The sequence below is a fragment of the Pseudophryne corroboree genome, chromosome 4, assembly GCF_028390025.1.
Source record: "Pseudophryne corroboree isolate aPseCor3 chromosome 4, aPseCor3.hap2, whole genome shotgun sequence".
Taxonomy (NCBI): Eukaryota; Metazoa; Chordata; class Amphibia; order Anura; family Myobatrachidae; genus Pseudophryne; species Pseudophryne corroboree.
The window spans coordinates 838,236,029-838,258,892 of record NC_086447.1 but is presented as its reverse complement, the minus strand read 5'-3'; the positions used below and the strand labels follow the sequence as shown (position 1 = coordinate 838,258,892).

The 22,864-nt window shown below is 47.6% G+C and overlaps 1 protein-coding gene across 3 annotated transcripts in view; it reads left to right on the top strand.

Annotated features, from left to right (window-relative positions):
- Window positions 1–22,864, top strand: part of PLCB1 (phospholipase C beta 1) — a 1,298,702-nt gene that overhangs the window by 682,688 nt on the left and 593,150 nt on the right. For all 3 annotated transcript variants that reach the window (XM_063918579.1, XM_063918581.1, XM_063918580.1), the window contains one exon: window positions 2,046–2,125. In XM_063918579.1, coding sequence (XP_063774649.1) covers window positions 2,046–2,125 — 80 coding nt within the window. The remainder of the gene's footprint in view (window positions 1–2,045; window positions 2,126–22,864) is intronic.

The following is a 22,864-nucleotide window of genomic DNA, read 5'->3' as shown; positions in this document are numbered from 1 at the left end:
TATATATGTTGCTATATGCACTATTTAAATAATATGAACAAACTTGCAACCCCTCTCTATAATATTGGTGCTAATTCAGACCTGATCGCTAGGGTGCATTTTTTACATCCCTGCGATCAGGTAGTCGCCGCCTACAGGGGGAGGGGGAATTCGCTGTGCAGGGGTGCGATCGCATGTGCATGAGAGCTGCACAAACAGCAGTTTGTGCAGTCTCTGCACAGTCCAGGACTTGCTCAGCCGCTGCGATGATCGAGCCGGAGCGGACGTCACGAATCCTCCCACAAAATGCTGAGTGCCGCCTGCGTTTTTCGGACACTCCCTAGAATCGGTCAGTTGCCACCCACAAACGCCCCCTTCCTGTCAATCTTCTTGCGATTGCCGGTGCGAACGGATTTTTCCCACCATCCCGTCGCTGCCCGGTACTCCCCAGCGCTGCGGACCGTCGCGCCTGCGCATTGCGGTGCATACACATGTGCTGTTCAGACCTGATCGCCCGCAGCAGCGATCAGGTCTGAATTAGCCCCATAGTGTGGCTTGCAGGAGGTGGTGTCATGTTGCTCTCTATAATGGAGATTTATACTGTAGCTTAATGGAAGGAATTTACTTAAACACCTTTTCACAATTATAGAGCAAAGGTGGTGGAGATATGGTTGAAAATACTGTACAGCAAGAGGCAGAGGATGCTTGTAAAATGCCAATAGTACGATATATAGTTACTGGCCCAGTGAGGGCTGGCAGAAAATGTATAGTATACTTAAATGTTCGATATTTGAACACTTGAAAGACAAACTACACCCTTTCACAGGAAAGACTAAGGGGTATATTTACTAAAGTGTGAGTTTTTTTTTTGAATTGGAGATGTTGCCCATAGCAACCAATCAGATTCCACTTAACATTTATCTAGCTGCTTCTATAAGATAATAGCTAGATTCTGATTGGTAGCTATGGGTAACATCTCCACAGTCCACTTCTAAAAAAAAACCTCACACCTTAGTAAGTACGTATACCCCTAACTCTCTACTCCAGGGGTATTCAACATGTGGTCCTTCAACTTTTGTGGAACCACACATCACAGCATGCCCTGCCACAATTTTAGCATGATCTAATAGCAAAACTGTGGCAGTGCATGCTGGGATATGTAGTTCTAAAACAGCTGGAGGGCAGCATGTTGTATACACCTGCTGTAGACTATAAGGGTGCACATTCACAACGATCATGAGTTAGGTAGAACATCCTTGACTTGGGGGTCTTGTACCTCTGCCCTGATTGGGACAGCTTTGTCCTGGTTGGGCCGAAAGCTTGGAATGTATATCCCACTCACAGTGATGAACATGCGCTCATTCAAAAGGGGTTTTACTGGCATGCGTAAGGGACAGGGGCTGCTCAAGGCAACGTAAGCTACGTTCCAGCCACAGTGACGCATGTCTACACTCGTTTCTCATGTACATGCTCCTTTGTTCCTGTCAACAGCTTGAAAGTTCATCATCAACAAAAAGCTTACAGCATACTTGTCTACTCTTCCGGAGCGTCCAGGAGGCCTCCAAATTGCGGATGGTTCTCCTGGCTGCCCATAAGTGCATTCAGGTTTGTCTGCCATCAGCTGGGTGCCGCCCACTTACTAAGTAAAGTGGGCTGTGCATGGCTCGATCTCCACCGAATCACGTCATCATAGCCACACCCCCAGGAGGGATCATGATGACGTATGATGATGGGCTGCTGTGTCGGCAGTTCTGTGTTATGCACAAGGCAGATCATAATGGACATTACAAATAGAAATGTACTGCCCCCCTGCCGAATTTACACTTCATAAATGACCTTTAGAGCCTTCAGCTGATGGTAAGATGTCCACGTTACTTGTGTATTGTATATTTACTTAAATTGTTAAGTATTTGCAGGTAAGAATGACACCAGACGTTGTTTACACCACTGTTGTCTCCTTACCATGCAACATAAAAATATTTGGTTGGCTACAAAAGAAAGATCCCACTAAACACTGTATGGGTTTTGTACTTTAGCTAAAGCATGTTTATTTTATATCTACTTAGGAGTGGACAGATGAGATTTTCAATCTGGCAACAAATTTGCTGGCACAGAACATGTCCCGGGACGCATTTCTGGAAAAAGCGTAAGTAGCTTTCTTATTTACTGAAACCAGGATGGCTGCCGCTTTCCATGCTACAGTAGTTTCCTTTTTTTCTTTTGTTCAACATTTTAACCTTCATTGTTTATGATTGAATAAGATGTCACTTGTACAAACATCACTTTTCCTCCTGGAAGTATCTGAGAGTATCAGCAAGATTGAACAGACAGCGTGCAAGTTTTATAAATTAAACATTTATCAAATATATACTGCACTTAAAATAAAATAAAAGTTTTTTAGATATTTACTAAGCCAAGAGTTTAGTTTCATTTATTTAGTATTTTAAATTATTTTTCATTTTTTTTTGGGGGGGAAGGAGGATACGGATGAGGAAGCAGCTGGTCTGCTAAATGCTTTCTGTACTTAAGGAGATGAGCAACACTGTGTTTATGCAGAAGGAACACAAAAAATAATCTCTTACAGCCAGATTCTGATGAGAGCAAAGCAAAAAAAAAAAAAAGTAACTGTGCATTTGGACAAGCCATGTTGCAGTGAAGTTAGGGATAGTCACTAGTTGTGAGGGAAGGGGGGGCAGGACATGGTTATGCAGCAGGCGGGGTGGTTAGGTTTAGACTGCAGGAGGTGACGGCTAGGGTTAGGCTGTAGGAGGTGACGGTTAGAGTTAGGCTGTGGGAGGGAATGGTTAGGATTAGCAGGTAAATATAAAAAAATATATTTATTGACCTGGGCGCATGAAAAGTGCGGTTTTCCTAGCAGCTGTTTAGGGAGATAGGCAGTCTCTGTTAAAGTAGTACTAAAGAATGAAGATAAAAATAGTCAAATAAATGACCATATACACAATAAGAGCGCTGCAACAATAATATAATCAGACCGGTGCTAATCCACCAGATAAAAATTTATTATTAGACTAGCTGGAGTACCCGGCGTTGGCCCTCATTCCGAGTTTTTCGCTCGCAAGCTGCTTTTAGCAGCAGTGCACACGCTAAGCCGCCGCCCTCTGGGAGTGTATCTTAGCTTAGCAGAATTGCGAACTAAGTATTCGCAATATTGCGAAAAGATTTTTCTGTGCAGTTTCTGAGTTGCTCGAGACTTACTCTTCCAGTGCGATCAGTTCAGTGCTTGTCGTTCCTGGTTTGACGTCACAAACACACCCAGCGTTCGCCCAGACACTCCCCCGTTTCTCCAGCCACTCCCGTGTTTTTCCCAGAAACGGCAGCGTTTTTCACACACTCCCATAAAACGGCCAGTTTCCGCCCAGAAACACCCACTTCCTGTCAATCACACTACGATCACCAGAACGAAGAAAAATCCTTGTAATGCCGTGAGTAAAATACCAAACTTCTTAGCAAATTTACTTGGCGCAGTCGCAGTGCGAACATTGCGCATGCGCAATTAGCGGAAAATCGCTGCGATGCGAAGAAAATTACCGAGCGAACAACTCGGAATGAGGGCCGTTGCCCGGGATTTTAAGAATGTTTGTTAACAAAAATGTATTTAAATATTAAACACACAATATAAATAACATAGTTCGTGCTACCTCCATTCCCCTCCTCACATCATGTCACTGCCCCTGTCCCATGCAGCCCTGTCATCACTGACATATCATGCATCTCCTGATATACTCTGTGCTGCTGGCCCTCCCCTAGGGGTGCTAGTGGTGTGAAACCCCCACAGTGTTTGTTCCCAGAGTGTAAGTAATATGTGTAGCAAGTTTGGGGTAAATAGCTCCAGGCATTCCAGAGTTATGCTGTCTGCTAAAAAACTCTGTGCTGTCCCCACATTTTTTTCCCCATAGTGTAAGTCATATGTGTACCCAGTTTGTTGTAAATTTGTCTACCCATTCGGGATTTATGCTGTCTCCTGAAATACTCTGTGCCGCTGTGTCACCCCCTAGGGGTGCTAGGGTTGTCTAACCCCCACAGACTTTGTTTCCAGAGTGTAAGTGAGATGTGTACCAAGTTTGGTGTAAATTGCTCCAGGCCTTCCACAGTTTTGCTGGCTGCTGACATATTCTGTGCTGCTGTCCCACCCCTAGGGGTGCTCGGGGTGTCTGACCCCCATAGTGTTTGTTTTTTGTTGTAAATTGCTGCAGGCATTCCAGAGTTATGCTGTCTGCGGAAATACTCAGTGCTGCTGGCTCACCCCTAAGGGTGCTAGGGGTGTCTTCCCCCCACAGTGTTTGTTGGCAGATTGGAAGGCATATGTGTACCAATTTTTGAGTACATGGGTCCAGCAATTCCGGAGTTATGCTGTCTCCTGATATACTCTGTGCTGCTGTCTGCCCCCCTAGGGGTGCTAGGGATTTAAAATTGTTTTAGTTGCGTCCGTCATGTTTTAATACACTTGTATGTGAAATTTCACGTTCTTCGCTTGTAAACTGTGGATTTGTATAGAAAAACAGACAGAAGGACAGAATGACAGATTTTCATTTTTATATAGTAGGTTAATAAAAATATATATAAAAAAACAAAACAATATAAAAAGACACTAAATCGGGCCTAATTCACCAGTCTCTGGTTATTTTGCGTAGCGTATATGCACAGTGTTGAATTTATTGCGTGCCTATATTGTTGGTGCTGGTAGTTAATAAAAAGCCAATATTGTAAATATCCATACAGTTTGTATAATTACCACTTTTAGCCACTGGCTGGGGCGTAATCTACTTTTATCATTGGTCCAAGGTGTGCTGATTGTGCCATAGCATTTGTTGGTGGTGACCCTTTCGCCGCGGTTGTATCTGCAGGAATCTTTTGTGTTGCTGCAATGGTCCAGAGGCGTCCACATAGGGGGTAATTCTGGGTTGATTGCAGCAGGAACTTTGGCCCTCATTCCGAGTTGTTCGCTCATTCTTTTCCTTCGCATCGTTGCGATTTTCCGCTAACTGCGCATGCGCAATGTTCGCACTGCGGCTGCGCCAAGTAAATTTGCTAAGAAGTTTGGTATTTTACTCACGGCATTACAAGGTTTTTTCTTCGTTCTGCTGATCGTAGTGTGATTGACAGGAAGTGGGTGTTTCTTGGCGGAAACTGGCCGTTTTATGGGAGTGTGTGAAAAAACGCTGCCGTTTCTGGGAAAAACGCGGGAGTGGCTGGAGAAACGGGGGAGTGTCTGGGCGAACGCTGGGTGTGTTTGTGACGTCAAACCAGGAACGAAACTGACTGAACTGATCGCACTGGAAGAGTAAGTCTCGAGCTACTCAGAAATTGCAAAGAAAAATCTTTTCGCAATATTGCGAATACTTCGTTCGCAATTCAGCTAAGCTAAGATTCACTCCCAGAGGGCGGCGGCTTAGCGTGTGCACTGCTGCGAAAAGCGGCTAGCGAGCGAACAACTCGGAATGAGGGCCTTTGTTAGCAGTTGGGCAAAACCATGTGCACTGCAGGGGAGGCAGATATAACATGTGCAGAGAGAGTTAGATTTGGGTGTGGTGTGTTCAATCTGCAATCTAAATTGCAGTGTAAAAATAAAGCAGCCAGTATTTACCCTGCACAGAAACAAAATAACCCACCCAAATCTAACTCTCTCTGCACATGTTATATCTGCCTCCCCTGCAATGCACATGGTTTTGCCCAACTGCTAAAAAAGTTCCTGCTGCGATCAACTCAGAATTACCCCCATAGTCCCAACGGCTGTATATAGGCCCTCATTCCGAGTTGATCGCTCGCAAGGCGATTTTAGCAGAGTTACACACGCTAAGCCGCCGCCTACTGGGAGTGAATCTTAGCTTCTTAAAATTGCGACCGATGTATTCGCAATATTGCGATTACTAACTACTTAGCAGTTTCAGAGTAGCTTCAGACTTACTCTGCCTGTGCGATCAGTTCAGTGCTTGTCGTTCCTGGTTTGACGTCACAAACACACCCAGCGTTCGCCCAGACACTCCCCTGTTTCCCCGGCCACTCCTGCGTTTTTTCCGGAAACGGTAGCGTTTTTTCCCGCACGCCCATAAAACGGCCTGTTTCCGCCCAGTAACACCCATTTCCTGTCAATCACATTACGATCGCCGGAGCGATGAAAAAGCCGTGAGTAAAAATACTATCTCCATTGTAAAATTACTTGGCGCAGTCGCAGTGCGAATATTGCGCATGCGTACTAAGCGGAATTTCACTGCGATGCGATGAAAAATACCGAGCGATCAACTCGGAATGACGGCCATAGTTCACACTGACAACAGAGACTGCGTTCCTTATGCGTTTTGATGTCTGTTTGGCATCTTTATCAAAGTTAACTATATTGTAGGGATGTGCACTTGAAATTTTTCGGGTTTTGTGTTTTGGTTTTGGGTTCGGTTCCGCGGCTGTGTTTTGGGTTCGACCGCGTTTTGGCAAAACCTCACCGAATTTTTTTTGTCGGATTCGGGTGTGTTTTGGATTCGGATGTTTTTTTTCAAAAAACCCTAAAAAACAGCTTAAATCATAGAATTTGGGGGTCATTTTGATCCCAAAGTATTATTAACCTCAAAAACCATAATTTCCACTCATTTTCAGTCTATTCTGAATACCTCACACCTCACAATATTATTTTTAGTCCTAAAATTTGCACCGAGGTCGCTGGATGACTAAGCTAAGCGACCCTAGTGGCCGACACAAACACCTGGCCCATCTAGGAGTGGCACTGCAGTGTCACGCAGGATGGCCCTTCCAAAAAACACTCCCCAAACAGCACATGACGCAAAGAAGAAAAAAAGAGGCGCAATGAGGTAGCTGTGTGAGTAAGATAAGCGACCCTAGTGGCCGACACAAACACCTGGCCCATCTAGGAGTGGCACTGCAGTGTCACGCAGGATGGCCCTTCCAAAAAACACTCCCCAAACAGCACATGACGCAAAGAAGAAAAAAAGAGGCGCAATGAGGTAGCTGTGTGAGTAAGATAAGCGACCCTAGTGGCCGACACAAACACCTGGCCCATCTAGGAGTGGCACTGCAGTGTCACGCAGGATGGCCCTTCCAAAAAACACTCCCCAAACAGCACATGACGCAAAGAAGAAAAAAAGAGGCGCAATGAGGTAGCTGTGTGAGTAAGCTAAGCGACCCTAGTGGCTGACACAAACACCTGGCCCATCTAGGAGTGGCACTGCAGTGTCACGCAGGATGGCCCTTCCAAAAAACCCTCCCCAAACAGCACATGACGCAAAGAAGAAAAAAAGAGGCGCAATGAGGTAGCTGTGTGAGTAAGCTAAGCGACCCTAGTGGCCGACACAAACACCTGGCCCATCTAGGAGTGGCACTGCAGTGTCACGCAGGATGGCCCTTCCAAAAAACACTCCCCAAACAGCACATGACGCAAAGAAGAAAAAAAGAGGCGCAATGAGGTAGCTGTGTGAGTAAGATAAGCGACCCTAGTGGCCGACACAAACACCTGGCCCATCTAGGAGTGGCACTGCAGTGTCACGCAGGATGGCCCTTCCAAAAAACACTCCCCAAACAGCACATGACGCAAAGAAAAATGAAAGAAAAAAGAGGTGCAAGATGGAATTGTCCTTGGGCCCTCCCACCCACCCTTATGTTGTATGAACAGGACATGCACACTTTAACCAACCCATCATTTCAGTGACAGGGTCTGCCACACGACTGTGACTGAAATGGCGGGTTGGTTTGGACCCCCACCGAAAAAGAAGCAATTAATCTCTCCTTGCACAAACTGGCTCTACAGAGGCAAGATGTCCACCTCATCATCATCCTCCGATATATCACCGTGTACATCCCGCTCCTCACAGATTATCAATTCGTCCCCACTGGAATCCACCATCTCAGCTCCCTGTGTACTTTGTGGAGGCAATTGCTGCTGGTCAATGTCTCCACGGAGGAATTGATTATAATTCATTTTAATGAACATCATCTTCTCCACATTTTCTGGAAGTAACCTCGTACGCAGATTGCTGACAAGGTGAGCGGCGGCACTAAACACTCTTTCGGAGTACACACTTGTGGGAGGGCAACTTAGGTAGAATAAAGCCAGTTTGTGCAAGGGCCTCCAAATTGCCTCTTTTTCCTGCCAGTATAAGTACGGACTGTCTGACGTGCCTACTTGGATGCGGTCACTCATATAATCCTCCACCATTCTTTCAATGTTGAGAGAATCATATGCAGTGACAGTAGACGACATGTCCGTAATCGTTGTCAGGTCCTTCAGTCCGGACCAGATGTCAGCATCAGCAGTCGCTCCAGACTGCCCTGCATCACCGCCAGCGGGTGGGCTCGGAATTCTGAGCCTTTTCCTCGTACCCCCAGTTGCGGGAGAATGTGAAGGAGGAGATGTTGACAGGTCGTGTTCCGCTTGACTTGACAATTTTCTCACCAGCAGGTCTTTGAACCCCAGCAGACTTGTGTCTGCCGGAAAGAGAGATCCAAGGTAGGTTTTAAATCTAGGATCGAGCACGGTGGCCAAAATGTAGTGCTCTGATTTCAACAGATTGACCACCCGTGAATCCTTGTTAAGCGAATTAAGGGCTCCATCCACAAGTCCCACATGCCTAGCGGAATCGCTCCCTTTTAGCTCCTCCTTCAATGCCTCCAGCTTCTTCTGCAAAAGCCTGATGAGGGGAATGACCTGACTCAGGCTGGCAGTGTCTGAACTGACTTCACGTGTGGCAAGTTCAAAAGGTTGCAGAACCTTGCACAACGTTGAAATCATTCTCCACTGCGCTTGAGACAGGTACATTCCACCTCCTATATCGTGCTCAATTGTATAGGCTTGAATGGCCTTTTGCTGCTCCTCCAACCTCTGAAGCATATAGAGGGTTGAATTCCACCTCGTTACCACTTCTTGCTTCAGATGATGGCAGGGCAGGTTCAGGCGTTTTTGGTGGTGCTCCAGTCTTCTGTACGTGGTGCCTGTACGCCGAAAGTGTCCCGCAATTCTTCTGGCCACCGACAGCATCTCTTGCACGCCCCTGTCGTTTTTTAAAAAATTCTGCACCACCAAATTCAAGGTATGTGCAAAACATGGGACGTGCTGGAATTTGCCCATATTTAATGCACACACAATATTGCTGGCGTTGTCCGATGCCACAAATCCACAGAAGAGTCCAATTGGGGTAAGCCATTCCGCGATGATCTTCCTCAGTTGCCGTAAGAGGTTTTATGCTGTGTGCGTATTCTGGAAACCGGTGATACAAAGCGTAGCCTGCCTATGAAAGAGTTGGCGTTTGCGAGATGCTGCTACTGGTGCCGCCGCTGCTGTTCTTGCGGCGGGAGTCCATACATCTACCCAGTGGGCTGTCACAGTCATATAGTCCTGACCCTGCCCTGCTCCACTTGTCCACATGTCCGTGGTTAAGTGGACATTGGGTACAACTGCATTTTTTAGGACACTGGTGAGTCTTTTTCTGACGTCCGTGTACATTCTCGGTATCGCCTGCCTAGAGAAGTGGAACCTAGATGGTATTTGGTAACGGGGGCACACTACCTCAAGAAATTGTCTAGTTCCCTGTGAACTAACGGCGGATACCGGACGCACGTCTAACACCAACATAGTTGTCAAGGCCTCAGTTATCCGCTTTGCAACAGGATGACTGCTGTGATATTTCATCTTCCTCGCAAAGGACTGTTGGACAGTCAATTGCTTGGTGGAAGTAGTAAAAGTGGGCTTACGACTTCCCCTCTGGGATGACCATCGACTCCCAGCAGCAACAACAGCAGCGCCAGCAGCAGTAGGCGTTACACGCAAGGATGCATCGGAGGAATCCCAGGCAAGAGAGGACTCGTCAGAATTGCCAGTGACATGGCCTGCAGGACTATTGGCATTCCTGGGGAAGGAGGAAATTGACACTGAGGGAGTTGGTGGGGTGGTTTGCGTGAGCTTGGTTACAAGAGGAAGGGATTTACTGGTCAGTGGACTGCTTCCGCTGTCGCCCAAAGTTTTTGAACTTGTCACTGACTTATTATGAATGCGCTGCAGGTGACGTATAAGGGAGGATGTTCCGAGGTGGTTAACGTCCTTACCCCTACTTATTACAGCTTGACAAAGGCAACACACGGCTTGACAAATGTTGTCCGCATTTCTGGTGAAATACTTCCACATTGAAGAGCTGATTTTTTTGGTATTTTCACCAGGCATGTCAACGGCCCTATTCCTCCCACGGACAACAGGTGTCTCCCCGGGTGCCTGACTTAAATAGCGAGAGGCTGAGTGCTTCCATCCTCATGTGAAGCTGAACCACTAGCCATGAACATAGGCCAGGGCCTCAGCCGTTCCTTGCCACTCCGTGTGGTAAATGGCATATTGGCAAGTTTACGCTTCTCCTCCGACAATTTTATTTTAGATTTTGGAGTCCTTTTTTTACTGATATTTGGTGTTTTGGATTTTACATGCTCTGTACTATGACATTGGGCATCGGCCTTGGCAGACGACGTTGCTGGCATTTCATTGTCTCGGCCATGACTAGTGGCAGCAGCTTCAGCACGAGGTGGAAGTGGATCTTGATCTTTCCCTAATTTTGGAACCTCAACATTTTTGTTCTCCATATTTTAATAGGCACAACTAAAAGACACAGAGGTAGCTACAGCCGTGGACTACCGTACTGTGTCTGCTGCCAATATAGACTGGATGATAATGAGATGAAATCAATATATATTATATCACACTAGTACTGCAGCCGGACAGGTATATATATTTATTATGTAATGACTGATGACGGACCTGCTGGACACTGTCAGCTCAGCAGCACCGCAGACTGCTACAGTAAGCTACTATAGTAGTATGTATAAAGAAGAAAGAAAAAAAAAAACCACGGGTAGGTGGTATACAATTATGGATGGACGAGCGACTGCCGACACAGAGGTAGCTACAGCCGTGGACTACCGTAATGTGTCTGCTGCTAATATAGACTGGATGATAATGAGATGAAATCAATATATATATATATAATATCACTAGTACTGCAGCCGGACAGGTAGATATATTTATTATGTAATGACTGATGACGGACCTGCTGGACACTGTCAGCTCAGCAGCACCGCAGACTGCTACAGTAAGCTACTATAGTAGTATGTATAAAGAAGAAAGAAAAAAAAAAACCACGGGTAGGTGGTATACAATTATGGATGGACGAGCGACTGCCGACACAGAGGTAGCTACAGCCGTGGACTACCGTACTGTGTCTGCTGCTAATATAGACTGGATGATAATGAGATGAAATCAATATATATATATATAATATCACTAGTACTGCAGCCGGACAGGTAGATATATTTATTATGTAATGACTGATGACGGACCTGCTGGACACTGTCAGCTCAGCAGCACCGCAGACTGCTACAGTAAGCTACTATAGTAGTATGTATAAAGAAGAAAGAAAAAGAAAAAACCACGGGTAGGTGGTATACAATTATGGATGGACGAGCGACTGCCGACACAGAGGTAGCTACAGCCGTGGACTACCGTACTGTGTCTGCTGCTAATATAGACTGGATGATAATGAGATGAAATCAATATATATATATATAATATCACTAGTACTGCAGCCGGACAGGTATATATATTTATTATGTAATGACTGATGACGGACCTGCTGGACACTGTCAGCTCAGCAGCACCGCAGACTGCTACAGTAAGCTACTATAGTAGTATGTATAAAGAAGAAAGAAAAAAAAAAACCACGGGTAGGTGGTATACAATTATGGATGGACGAGCGACTGCCGACACAGAGGTAGCTACAGCCGTGGACTACCGTACTGTGTCTGCTGCTAATATAGACTGGATGATAATGAGATGAAATCAATATATATATATATAATATCACTAGTACTGCAGCCGGACAGGTAGATATATTTATTATGTAATGACTGATGACGGACCTGCTGGACACTGTCAGCTCAGCAGCACCGCAGACTGCTACAGTAAGCTACTATAGTAGTATGTATAAAGAAGAAAGAAAAAAAAAAACCACGGGTAGGTGGTATACAATTATGGATGGACGAGCGACTGCCGACACAGAGGTAGCTACAGCCGTGGACTACTGTACTGTGTCTGCTGCTAATATAGACTGGATGATAATGAGATGAAATCAATATATATATATATATATATATATATATAATATCACTAGTACTGCAGCCGGACAGGTATATATATTTATTATGTAATGACTGATGACGGACCTGCTGGACACTGTCAGCTCAGCAGCACCGCAGACTGCTACAGTAAGCTACTATAGTAGTATGTATAAAGAAGAAAGAAAAAAAAAAACCACGGATAGGTGGTATACAATTATGGATGGATGAGCGACTGCCGACACAGAGGTAGCTACAGCCGTGGACTACCGTACTGTGTCTGCTGCTAATATAGACTGGATGATAATGAGATGAAATCAATATATATTATATCACACTAGTACTGCAGCCGGACAGGTAGATATATTTATTATGTAATGACTGATGACGGACCTGCTGGACACTGTCAGCTCAGCAGCACCGCAGACTGCTACAGTAAGCTACTATAGTAGTATGTATAAAGAAAAAAAAAAAAAAAACCACGGGTAGGTGGTATACAATTATGGATGGACGAGCGACTGCCGACACAGAGGTAGCTACAGCCGTGGACTACCGTACTGTGTCTGCTGCTAATATAGACTGGATGATAATGAGATGAAATCAATATATATATATATATAATATCACTAGTACTGCAGCCGGACAGGTATATATATTTATTATGTAATGACTGATGACGGACCTGCTGGACACTGTCAGCTCAGCAGCACCGCAGACTGCTACAGTAAGCTACTATAGTAGTATGTATAAAGAAGAAAGAAAAAAAAAAACCACGGGTAGGTGGTATACAATTATGGATGGACGAGCGACTGCCGACACAGAGGTAGCTACAGCCGTGGACTACTGTACTGTGTCTGCTGCTAATATAGACTGGATGATAATGAGATGAAATCAATATATATTATATCACACTAGTACTGCAGCCGGACAGGTAGATATATTTATTATGTAATGACTGATGACGGACCTGCTGGACACTGTCAGCTCAGCAGCACCGCAGACTGCTACAGTAAGCTACTATAGTAGTATGTATAAAGAAGAAAGAAAAAAAAAAAACCACGGGTAGGTGGTATACAATATTATATATATATTATATACAATTATATATATATATATATATATATATATATATATATTAAACTCACTGGTGGTGATTATTAAACTGGTGGTCAGGTCACTGGTCACACTATCAGCAACTTGCAAGTAGTACTCCTAAGCAGACAATCACAATATATATTATACTGGTGGTCAGTGTGGTCACAATGGCAGTGTGGCACTCTGGCAGCAAAAGTGTGCACTGTACGTTATATGTACTCCTGAGTCCTGCTCTCAGACTCTAACTGCTCCCCACTGTCAGTGCCTCCCCCACAAGTCAGATAATACAGTCACACTATCTATCACTTCAGCAAGTAACTACTAGTACTCCTCCTAATGCTCCCCAAAATTACTACTGTGTCTCTCTCTACTGTCTCACTCTCTTCTCTATAAACGGAGAGGACGCCAGCCACGTCCTCTCCCTATGAATCTCAATGCACGTGTGAAAATGGCGGCGACGCGCGGCTCCTTATATAGAATCCGAGTCTCGCGATAGAATCCGAGCCTCGCGAGAATCCGACAGCGGGATGATGACGTTCGGGCGCGCTCGGGTTAACCGAGCAAGGCGGGAAGATCCGAGTCGCTCGGCCCCGTGTAAAAAAAACTGAAGTTCGGGCGGGTTCGGATTCCGAGGAACCGAACCCGCTCATCCCTACTATATTGATGGTCAGGGTTAGACTGCAAGGGACGGTTAGGCAGCGAGGAGGTAACGGTTAGAGTTAGGCTGCAGGAGGGGAGGTTAGGGTAAGGCTGCTGGAGGGGACGGTTAGGGTTAGGCTGCGGGAGGGGAGGTTAGGGTAAGGCTGCGGGAGGGGACGGTTAGGGTTAGGCTGCTGGGAGGTAACGGTTAGAGTTAGGCTGCCGGGAGGTAACAGTTACAGTTAGGCTGCAGGAGGGGATGGTTAGGGTTAGGCTGCCGGGAGGCAACGGTTAGAGTTAGGCTGCAGGAGGGGATGGTTAGGGTAAGGCTGCGGGAGGAGACGGTTAGGGTTAGGCTGCAGGAGGGGATGGTTAGGGTTAGGCTGCCGGGAGGTAACAGTTAGAGTTAGGCTGCAGGAGTGGATGGTTTGGGTAAGGCTGCAGGAGGGGATGGTTAGGGTTAGGCTGCAGGAGGGGATGGTTAGGATTAGGCTGCCGGGAGGTAACGGTTAGAGTTAGGCTGCAGGAGGGGATGGTTAGGGTAAGGCTGCGGGAGGAGACGGTTAGGGTTTGGCTGCAGGAGGGGATGGTTAGGATTAGGCTGCCGGGAGGTAACAGTTAGAGTTAGGCTGCAGGAGGGGATGGTTAGGGTTAGGCTGCAGGAGGGGATGGTTAGGGTTAGGCTGCAGGAGGGGATGGTTAGGATTAGGCTGCCGGGAGGTAACAGTTAGAGTTAGGCTGCAGGAGGGGATGGTTAGGGTTATGCTGCAGGAGGGGATGGTTAGGGTTAGGCTGCAGGAGGGGATGGTTAGGATAAGGCTGTGGGAGGAGACGGTTAGGGTTAGGCTGCAGGAGGGGATGGTTAGGATTAGGCTGCCGGGAGGTAACAGTTAGAGTTAGGCTGCAGGAGGGGATGGTTAGGGTTAGGCTGCACGACGGTTAGGGTTAGGCTGCAGGAGGGGATGGTTAGGGTTAGGCTGCAGGAGGGGATGGTTAGGGTTAGGCTGCAGGAGGGGATGGTTAGGATTAGGCTGCCGGGAGGTAACAGTTAGAGTTAGGCTGCAGGAGGGGATGGTTAGGGTTAGGCTGCAGGAGGGGATGGTTAGGATTAGGCTGCAGGAGGGGATGGTTAGGGTTAGGCTGTGGGAGGGGATGGTTAGGGTAAGGCTGCGGGAGGAGACGGCTAGGGTTAGGCTGCAGGAGGGGATGGTTAGGGTTAGGCTGCAGGAGGGGATGGTTAGGGTTAGGCTGCACGACGGTTAGGGTTAGGCTGCAGGAGGGGATGGTTAGGGTTAGGCTGCAGGAGGGGATGGTTAGGGTTAGGCTGCAGGAGGGGATGGTTAGGATTAGGCTGCCGGGAGGTAACAGTTAGAGTTAGGCTGCAGGAGGGGATGGTTAGGGTTAGGCTGCAGGAGGGGATGGTTAGGGTTAGGCTGCAGGAGGGGATGGTTAGGGTTAGGCTGCAGGAGGGGATGGTTAGGGTTAGGCTGCAGGAGGGGATGGTTAGGGTTCGGCTGCAGGAGGGGATGGTTAGGATTAGGCTGCCGGGAGGTAACAGTTAGAGTTAGGCTGCAGGAGGGGATGGTTAGGGTTAGGCTGCAGGAGGGGATGGTTAGGGTTAGGCTGCAGGAGGGGATGGTTAGGATTAGGCTGCAGGAGGGGATGGTTAGGGTTAGGCTGTGGGAGGGGATGGTTAGGGTAAGGCTGCGGGAGGAGACGGTTAGGGTTAGGCTGCAGGAGGGGATGGTTAGGGTTAGGCTGCAGGAGGGGATGGTTAGGGTTAGGCTGCAGGAGGGGATGGTTAGGATAAGGCTGTGGGAAGAGACGGTTAGGGTTAGGCTGCAGGAGGGGATGGTTAGGATTAGGCTGCCGGGAGGTAACAGTTAGAGTTAGGCTGCAGGAGGGGATGGTTAGGGTTAGGCTGCAGGAGGGGATGGTTAGGGTTAGGCTGCAGGAGGGAATGGTTAGGGTTAGGCTGCAGGAGGGGATGGTTAGGGTTAGGCTGCAGGAGGGGATGGTTAAGATTAGGCTGCCGGGAGGTATTGGTTAGAGTTAGGCTGCAGGAGGGGATGGTTAGGGTAAGGCTGCGGGAGGAGACGGTTAGGGTTAGGCTGCAGGAGGGGATGGTTAGGGTTAGGCTGCAGGAGGGGATGGTTAGGGTTAGGCTGCAGGAGGGGATGGTTAGGGTTAGGCTGTGGGAGGGGATGGTTAGGGTAAGGCTGCGGGAGGAGACGGTTAGGGTTAGGCTGCAGGAGGGGATGGTTAGGGTTAGGCTGCAGGAGGGGATGGTTAGTGTTAGGCTGCAGGAAGGGATGGTTAGGATAAGGCTGTGGGAGGAGACGGTTAGGGTTAGGCTGCAGGAGGGGATGGTTAGGATTAGGCTGCCGGGAGGTAACAGTTAGAGTTAGGCTGCAGGAGGGGATTTTTAGGGTTAGGCTGCAGGAGGGGATGGTTAGGGTTAGGCTGCAGGAGGGAATGGTTAGGGTTAGGCTGCAGGAGGGGATGGTTAGGGTTAGGCTGCAGGAGGGGATGGTTAAGATTAGGCTGCCGGGAGGTAACGGTTAGAGTTAGGCTGCAGGAGGGGATGGTTAGGGTAAGGCTGCGGGAGGAGACGGTTAGGGTTAGGCTGCAGGAGGGGATGGTTAGGATTAGGCTGCAGGAGGTAACAGTTAGAGTTAGGCTGCAGGAGGGGATGGTTAGGGTTAGGCTGCAGGAGGGGATGGTTAGGGTTAGGCTGCAGGAGGGGATGGTTAGGATTAGGCTGCCGGGAGGTAACAGAGTTAGGCTGCAGGAGGGGATGGTTAGGGTTAGGCTGCAGGAGGGGATGGTTAGGATTAGGCTGCAGGAGGGGATGGTTAGGGTTAGGCTGTGGGAGGGGATGGTTAGGGTAAGGCTGCGGGAGGAGACGGCTAGGGTTAGGCTGCAGGAGGGGATGGTTAGGGTTAGGCTGCAGGAGGGGATGATTAGGGTTAGGCTGCAGGAGGGGATGGTTAGGGTTAGGCTGCAGGAGGGGATGGTTAGGATAAGGCTGTGGGAGGAGACGGTTAGGGTTAGGCTGCAGGAGGGGATGGTTAGGATTAGGCTGCCGGGAGGTAACAGTTAGAGTTAGGCTGCAGGAGGGGATGGTTAGGGTTAGGCTGCACGACGGTTAGGGTTAGGCTGCAGGAGGGGATGGTTAGGGTTAGGCTGCAGGAGGGGATGGTTAGGGTTAGGCTGCAGGAGGGGATGGTTAGGATAAGGCTGTGGGAGGTAACAGTTAGAGTTAGGCTGCAGGAGGGGATGGTTAGGGTTAGGCTGCAGGAGGGGATGGTTAGGGTTAGGCTGCAGGAGGGAATGGTTAGGGTTAGGTTGCCAGGAGGTAACAGTTAGAGTTAGGCTGCAGGAGGGTATGGTTTGGGTAAGGCTGCGGGAGGGGACGGTTAGGGTTAGGCTGCAGGAGGGAATGGTTAGGGTTAGGCTGCGGGAGGGGATGGTTAGGGTTAGGCTGCAGGAGGGGATGGTTAGGGTTAGGCTGCGGGAGGGGATGGTTAGGGTTAGGCTGCAGGAGGCGATGGTTAGGGTTAGGCTGTGGGAGGTGTGGGTTATGGCTAGGGTTAGAATACTCACCACGATCCATCAGCATTGTGACCATAGGGATTCTGCTGTCGGGATTCTTGACTATCGGTTTCCCATACCCAGACCAGTGTAAATACATTTATTATTTTTGCATGTAGGGTACATACTTTTGCGTTTATCCCACAAAGGCTGGATAGCTTTATTTTTACACTGTTATTTAGATTTGAATCTGGACGTGCCCCTCGTAGATCTACTGTAAATCTCTCTGCTCATGTTACACCGGCAGCACAACATGGTGTTACCCAGGTGCTCAGTTACTGTACTTGATATTTTTTGCTTTACTCCGATCTCAGAATCAGTACCTTAGCGCTGAAGATAAATCAGGAGACTCATCTTTTAGACCATCCGGTATGATGCTGTTCTGCAGTGATCTCATATTGAACTGTTATTGTCAAAGCCTATATCATATGGAACTGACCTTTTTTTTTTATTATTACATTTCTCTGTTATATGGAGCTGCCCTGGGTCTGTGGTGGCTTTTACTCTTGTAGAGGCACTGATCTCATGTATGGAACTGTCCCTGTCCTCTGCTGACATTTATCTCCTGTACTGTTCTGTGTTGCAGTGACATTGTGATTTGTATAACTGTTCTTGTACTTTTCTTGTCTGATGCTAAATATTGAAATTCTCCTGTCTGGTTGAACTTGATCTCCAGTAAAGAACTATTCATTTATGTATAGTTATTTATATATAGCGTACACATATTCCACAGTTCTTTACAGAGAATACATCTGTCATTCACATCAGTCCCTGCCCTCATGGAGCCTACACTCTATAATCCCTACCCAGGGGCGTTTTAACAGAGGAGGGGGCTTGTGTGCACTTACGGGTGAGTCCCCTCCACCGCACAGCACAGCAGTGTCAGAGTCTATTGCGCAGGTCTCCGAAAACATGGCGCCCACCGTGTTCTGGAGACCAATTTGACTACTGCTCATGTGAGGCGGCCATTTTGGCTGCGATGTTTGCCGAGACTACAGCACCCGACGCTGGACTCCGGAAGATAAGTATTAAAATATGAGTGGACCCCTTCACTCAGTGGCCTGTGTGCACCACACACATTGAACGCATTATAGAAACGCCAATTTCTCTACCACATGGACAGACAAGTGGCTGTTGTTGTGCGGCAGACTCAGAAACCAGATTTACTGCCTTATGTTGATGTGAGAATACGTAGGGCCAATGCGGTGATTTGTGTATCTGCCATCAGAAAGCTGTGCCGCCCATTTATATTACACTAGCCGTCGCTATCGTCATAGTATAGGCACTTGCACCAGGTCCATGCTATGAGCAAGAGGTCCATCACAAACAGGCTAACCCTCCCCGTACACACCCATGACAGTCCCACAAGACAGGGCAGTTCCATGCACTCATTGTTTCTTTCACAAAATGCCCAATTTCATGGATTGACAGATCGGGTTGAGTTCTGTACATCTCGGAATGGGATGCATCCGCATGCGCTGTATGTTAAAACTCGCCATTCATGTCCATGGACTGAGAACTGTCAGCCCCATAAAAACCAGGGTTCATTTTTGTCAGAATTAAATAAACCTACCAGGATGTTTTTGAAAGTGTGGAGGAAAACAGAGCACCCAGAAGAAACTCATGCAAATACTAGGAGAACATGCAAACTTTACACATATAAGGTCTTGGTCAGAAATTAAACTCAGTGCTGTGAAGGACTCATGCTAACCACCAACAGCTATTCCAAATAGCTTGGAAGTGCTAAGTATGGAACTATTCCGTGCTCTAATAGTGCAGAGATCCAGTATGGAACTATCCCATTCTCTAATAATTAACTGTAGATATACAATGGAACTATTCCATCCTCTAATAGTACAGATATCCAGTATAGAACTATCCCATTCTCTAATAGTGTAGATATCCATTATGGAACTATTCCATCCTCTAATAGTGCAGATATCCAGTATGGAACTATTCTATCACCTGATAGGGCAGATATCCAGTACGGAACTATTCCATTTTATGAAACTATTACAGTTCTGCAGGGTTGGGTACAAAATCCCGGCAGCTACTATCCGACAGCAGCATCCCAATAAAAAAAAGTACATTATTTTAACCCTGACCCCTGTACTTACCTTCAAGATCTGTTGGGATTCTTCCGAACTGCCATTATCCTGATTGCATCCCGTTCTGCAGTACGTATAGGATCATTTACTGTACATCACTGTATTCTGTTTTTGCAACATTTTCATTAATCTAGTGAGACTTTTGGGCACAATATAATGTTTGTAAGAACATTGGCCCTCATTCCGAGTTGTTCGCTCGCAAGCTGCTTTTAGCAGCATTGCACACGCTAAGCCGCCGCCTACTGGGAGTGAATCTTAGCTTAGCAAAATTGCGAACGAAAGATTCTCAAAATTGCGAATAGAAATTTCTAAGCAGTTTCTGAGTAGCTCGACACTTACTCTGCCACTGCGATCAGTTCAGTCAGTTTCGTTCCTGGTTTGACGTCACAAACACACCCAGCGTTCGCCCAGACACTCCCCCGTTTCTTTAGACACTCCCGCGTTTTTCCCAGAAACGGCAGCGTTTTTTCACACACACCCATAAAACGGCCAGTTTCCGCCCAGAAACACCCACTTCCTGTCAATCACACTCCGATCACCAGAACGAAGAAAAAACCTTGTAATGCCGTGAGTAAAATACCAAACTTCATAGCAAATTTACTTGGCGCAGTCGCAGTGCGAACATTGCGCATGCGCAGTTTGCGGAAAATCGCTGCAATGAAAAAGAACGAACGAACAACTCGGAATGAGGGCCATTGCTCCCAGCGGTGCTGCTATCATTTGTTATCACTGTCTAGGTTTTAATACATTTTACTTAGTATGTGAAGTATTAGTTTAGTTAATAATTTAGTACACTGACAATGGTATTGACATGACTGATGTTTTACAGAATAAACATGACAGCTATGGGCGGACTTTGAAGTAGGACAAAGGGCTGAAATCCCACTTCAGGTGTTCTTTTATTTGATATTGCTAAAGCAAAACATACTAACACAAGAAAGAAAACATTACAGTAGCTATCTGCCTTCAGATGCCAGGTAGACAAATTATCAAGGAGATGAATACGGGAGACAGTGAGGAATCAGCAGCACTTATTAGGATAAAATGGAGGGAAAGACAGACTCCTCACACGGTTCAGGAGCAGTCTTCTCAGATTAAAGATTAAAATACCATGGAGCGTTAGGCAAGGTTTACATTTGGTACACCTTCTCAATATCCATATTGTTTTCTCCTAACAACTGTAGCACTAAACTAGGTCAATACAGATCCATGTTTATCCAGTATGCAGCCCCACAATCCACTATACAGCCCCACCATCCATATGCAGCCCCACAATCCACTATACAGCCCCACCATCCATATGCAGCCCCACAATCCACTATACAGCCCCACCATCCATATGCAGCCCCACAATCCACTATACTGCCCCACCATCCATATGCAGCCCCACAATCCACTATACTGCCCCACCATCCATATGCAGCCCCACAATCCACTATACAGCCCCACCATCCATATGCAGCTCCACAATCCACTATACTACCCCACCATCCATATGCAGCCCCACAATCCACTATACAGCCCCACCATCCATATGCAGCCCCACAATCCACTATACTGCCCCACCATCCATATGCAGCCCCACAATCCACTATACTGCCCCACCATCCATATGCAGCCCCACAATCCACTATACTGCCCCACCATCCATATGCAGCCCCACAATCCACTATACTGCCCCACCATCCATATGCAGCCCCACAATCCACTATACAGCCCCACCATCCATATGCAGCCCCACAATCCACTATACAGCCCCACCATCCATATGCAGCCCCACAATCCACTATACTGCCCCACAATCCACTATACAGCCCCACCATCCATATGCAGCCCCACAATCCACTATACTGCCCCACCATCCATATGCAGCCCCACAATCCACTATACTGCCCCACCATCCATATGCAGCCCCACAATCCACTATACTGCCCCACCATCCATATGCAGCCCCACAATCCACTATACAGCCCCACCATCCATATGCAGCCCCACAATCCACTATACTGCCCCACCATCCATATGCAGCCCCACAATCCACTATACTGCCCCACCATCCATATGCAGCTCCACAATCCACTATACTGCCCCACCATCCATATGCAGCCCCACAATCCACTATACTACCCCACCATCCATATGCAGCCCCACAATCCACTATACAGCCCCACCATCCATATGCAGCCCCACAATCCACTATACTGCCCCACCATCCATATGCAGCCCCACAATCCACTATACTGCCCCACCATCCATATGCAGCCCCACAATCCACTATACAGCCCCACCATCCATATGCAGCTCCACAATCCACTATACTGCTCCACCATCCATATGCAGTCCTACAATCCACTATACTGCCCCACCATCCATATGCAGCCCCACAATCCACTATACAGCCCCACCATCCATATGCAGCCCCACAATCCACTATACTGCCCCACCATCCATATGCAGCCCCACAATCCACTATACTGCCCCACCATCCATATGCAGCTCCACAATCCACTATACTACCCCACCATCCATATGCAGCCCCACAATCCACTATACTGCCCCACCATCCATATGCAGCCCCACAATCCACTATACAGCCCCACCATCCATATGCAGCCCCACAATCCACTATACTGCCCCACCATCCATATGCAGCCCCACAATCCACTATACAGCCCCACCATCCATATGCAGCCCCACAATCCACTATACTGCCCCACCATCCATATGCAGCCCCACAATCCACTATACTGCCCCACCATCCATATGCAGCTCCACAATCCACTATACTGCCCCACCATCCATATGCAGCCCCACAATCAACTATACTGCCCCACCATCCATATGCAGCCCCACAATCCACTATACAGCCCCACCATCCATATGCAGCCCCACAATCCACTATACAGCCCCACAATCCACTATACTGCCCCACCATCCATATGCAGCCCCACAATCCACTATACTGCCCCACCATCCATATGCAGCCCCACAATCCACTATACAGCCCCACCATCCACTATACTGCCCCACCATCCATATGCAGTCCTACAATCCACTATACTGCCCCACCATCCATATGCAGCCCCACAATCCACTATACTGCCCCACCATCCATATGCAGCCCCACAATCCACTATACTGCCCCACCATCCATATGCTGCCCCACAATCCACTATACTGCCCCACCATCCATATGCAGCTCCACAATCCACTATACTACCCCACCATCCATATGCAGCCCCACAATCCACTATACTACCCCACCATCCATATGCAGCCCCACAATCCACTATACTGCCCCACCATCCATATGCAGCCCCACAATCCACTATACA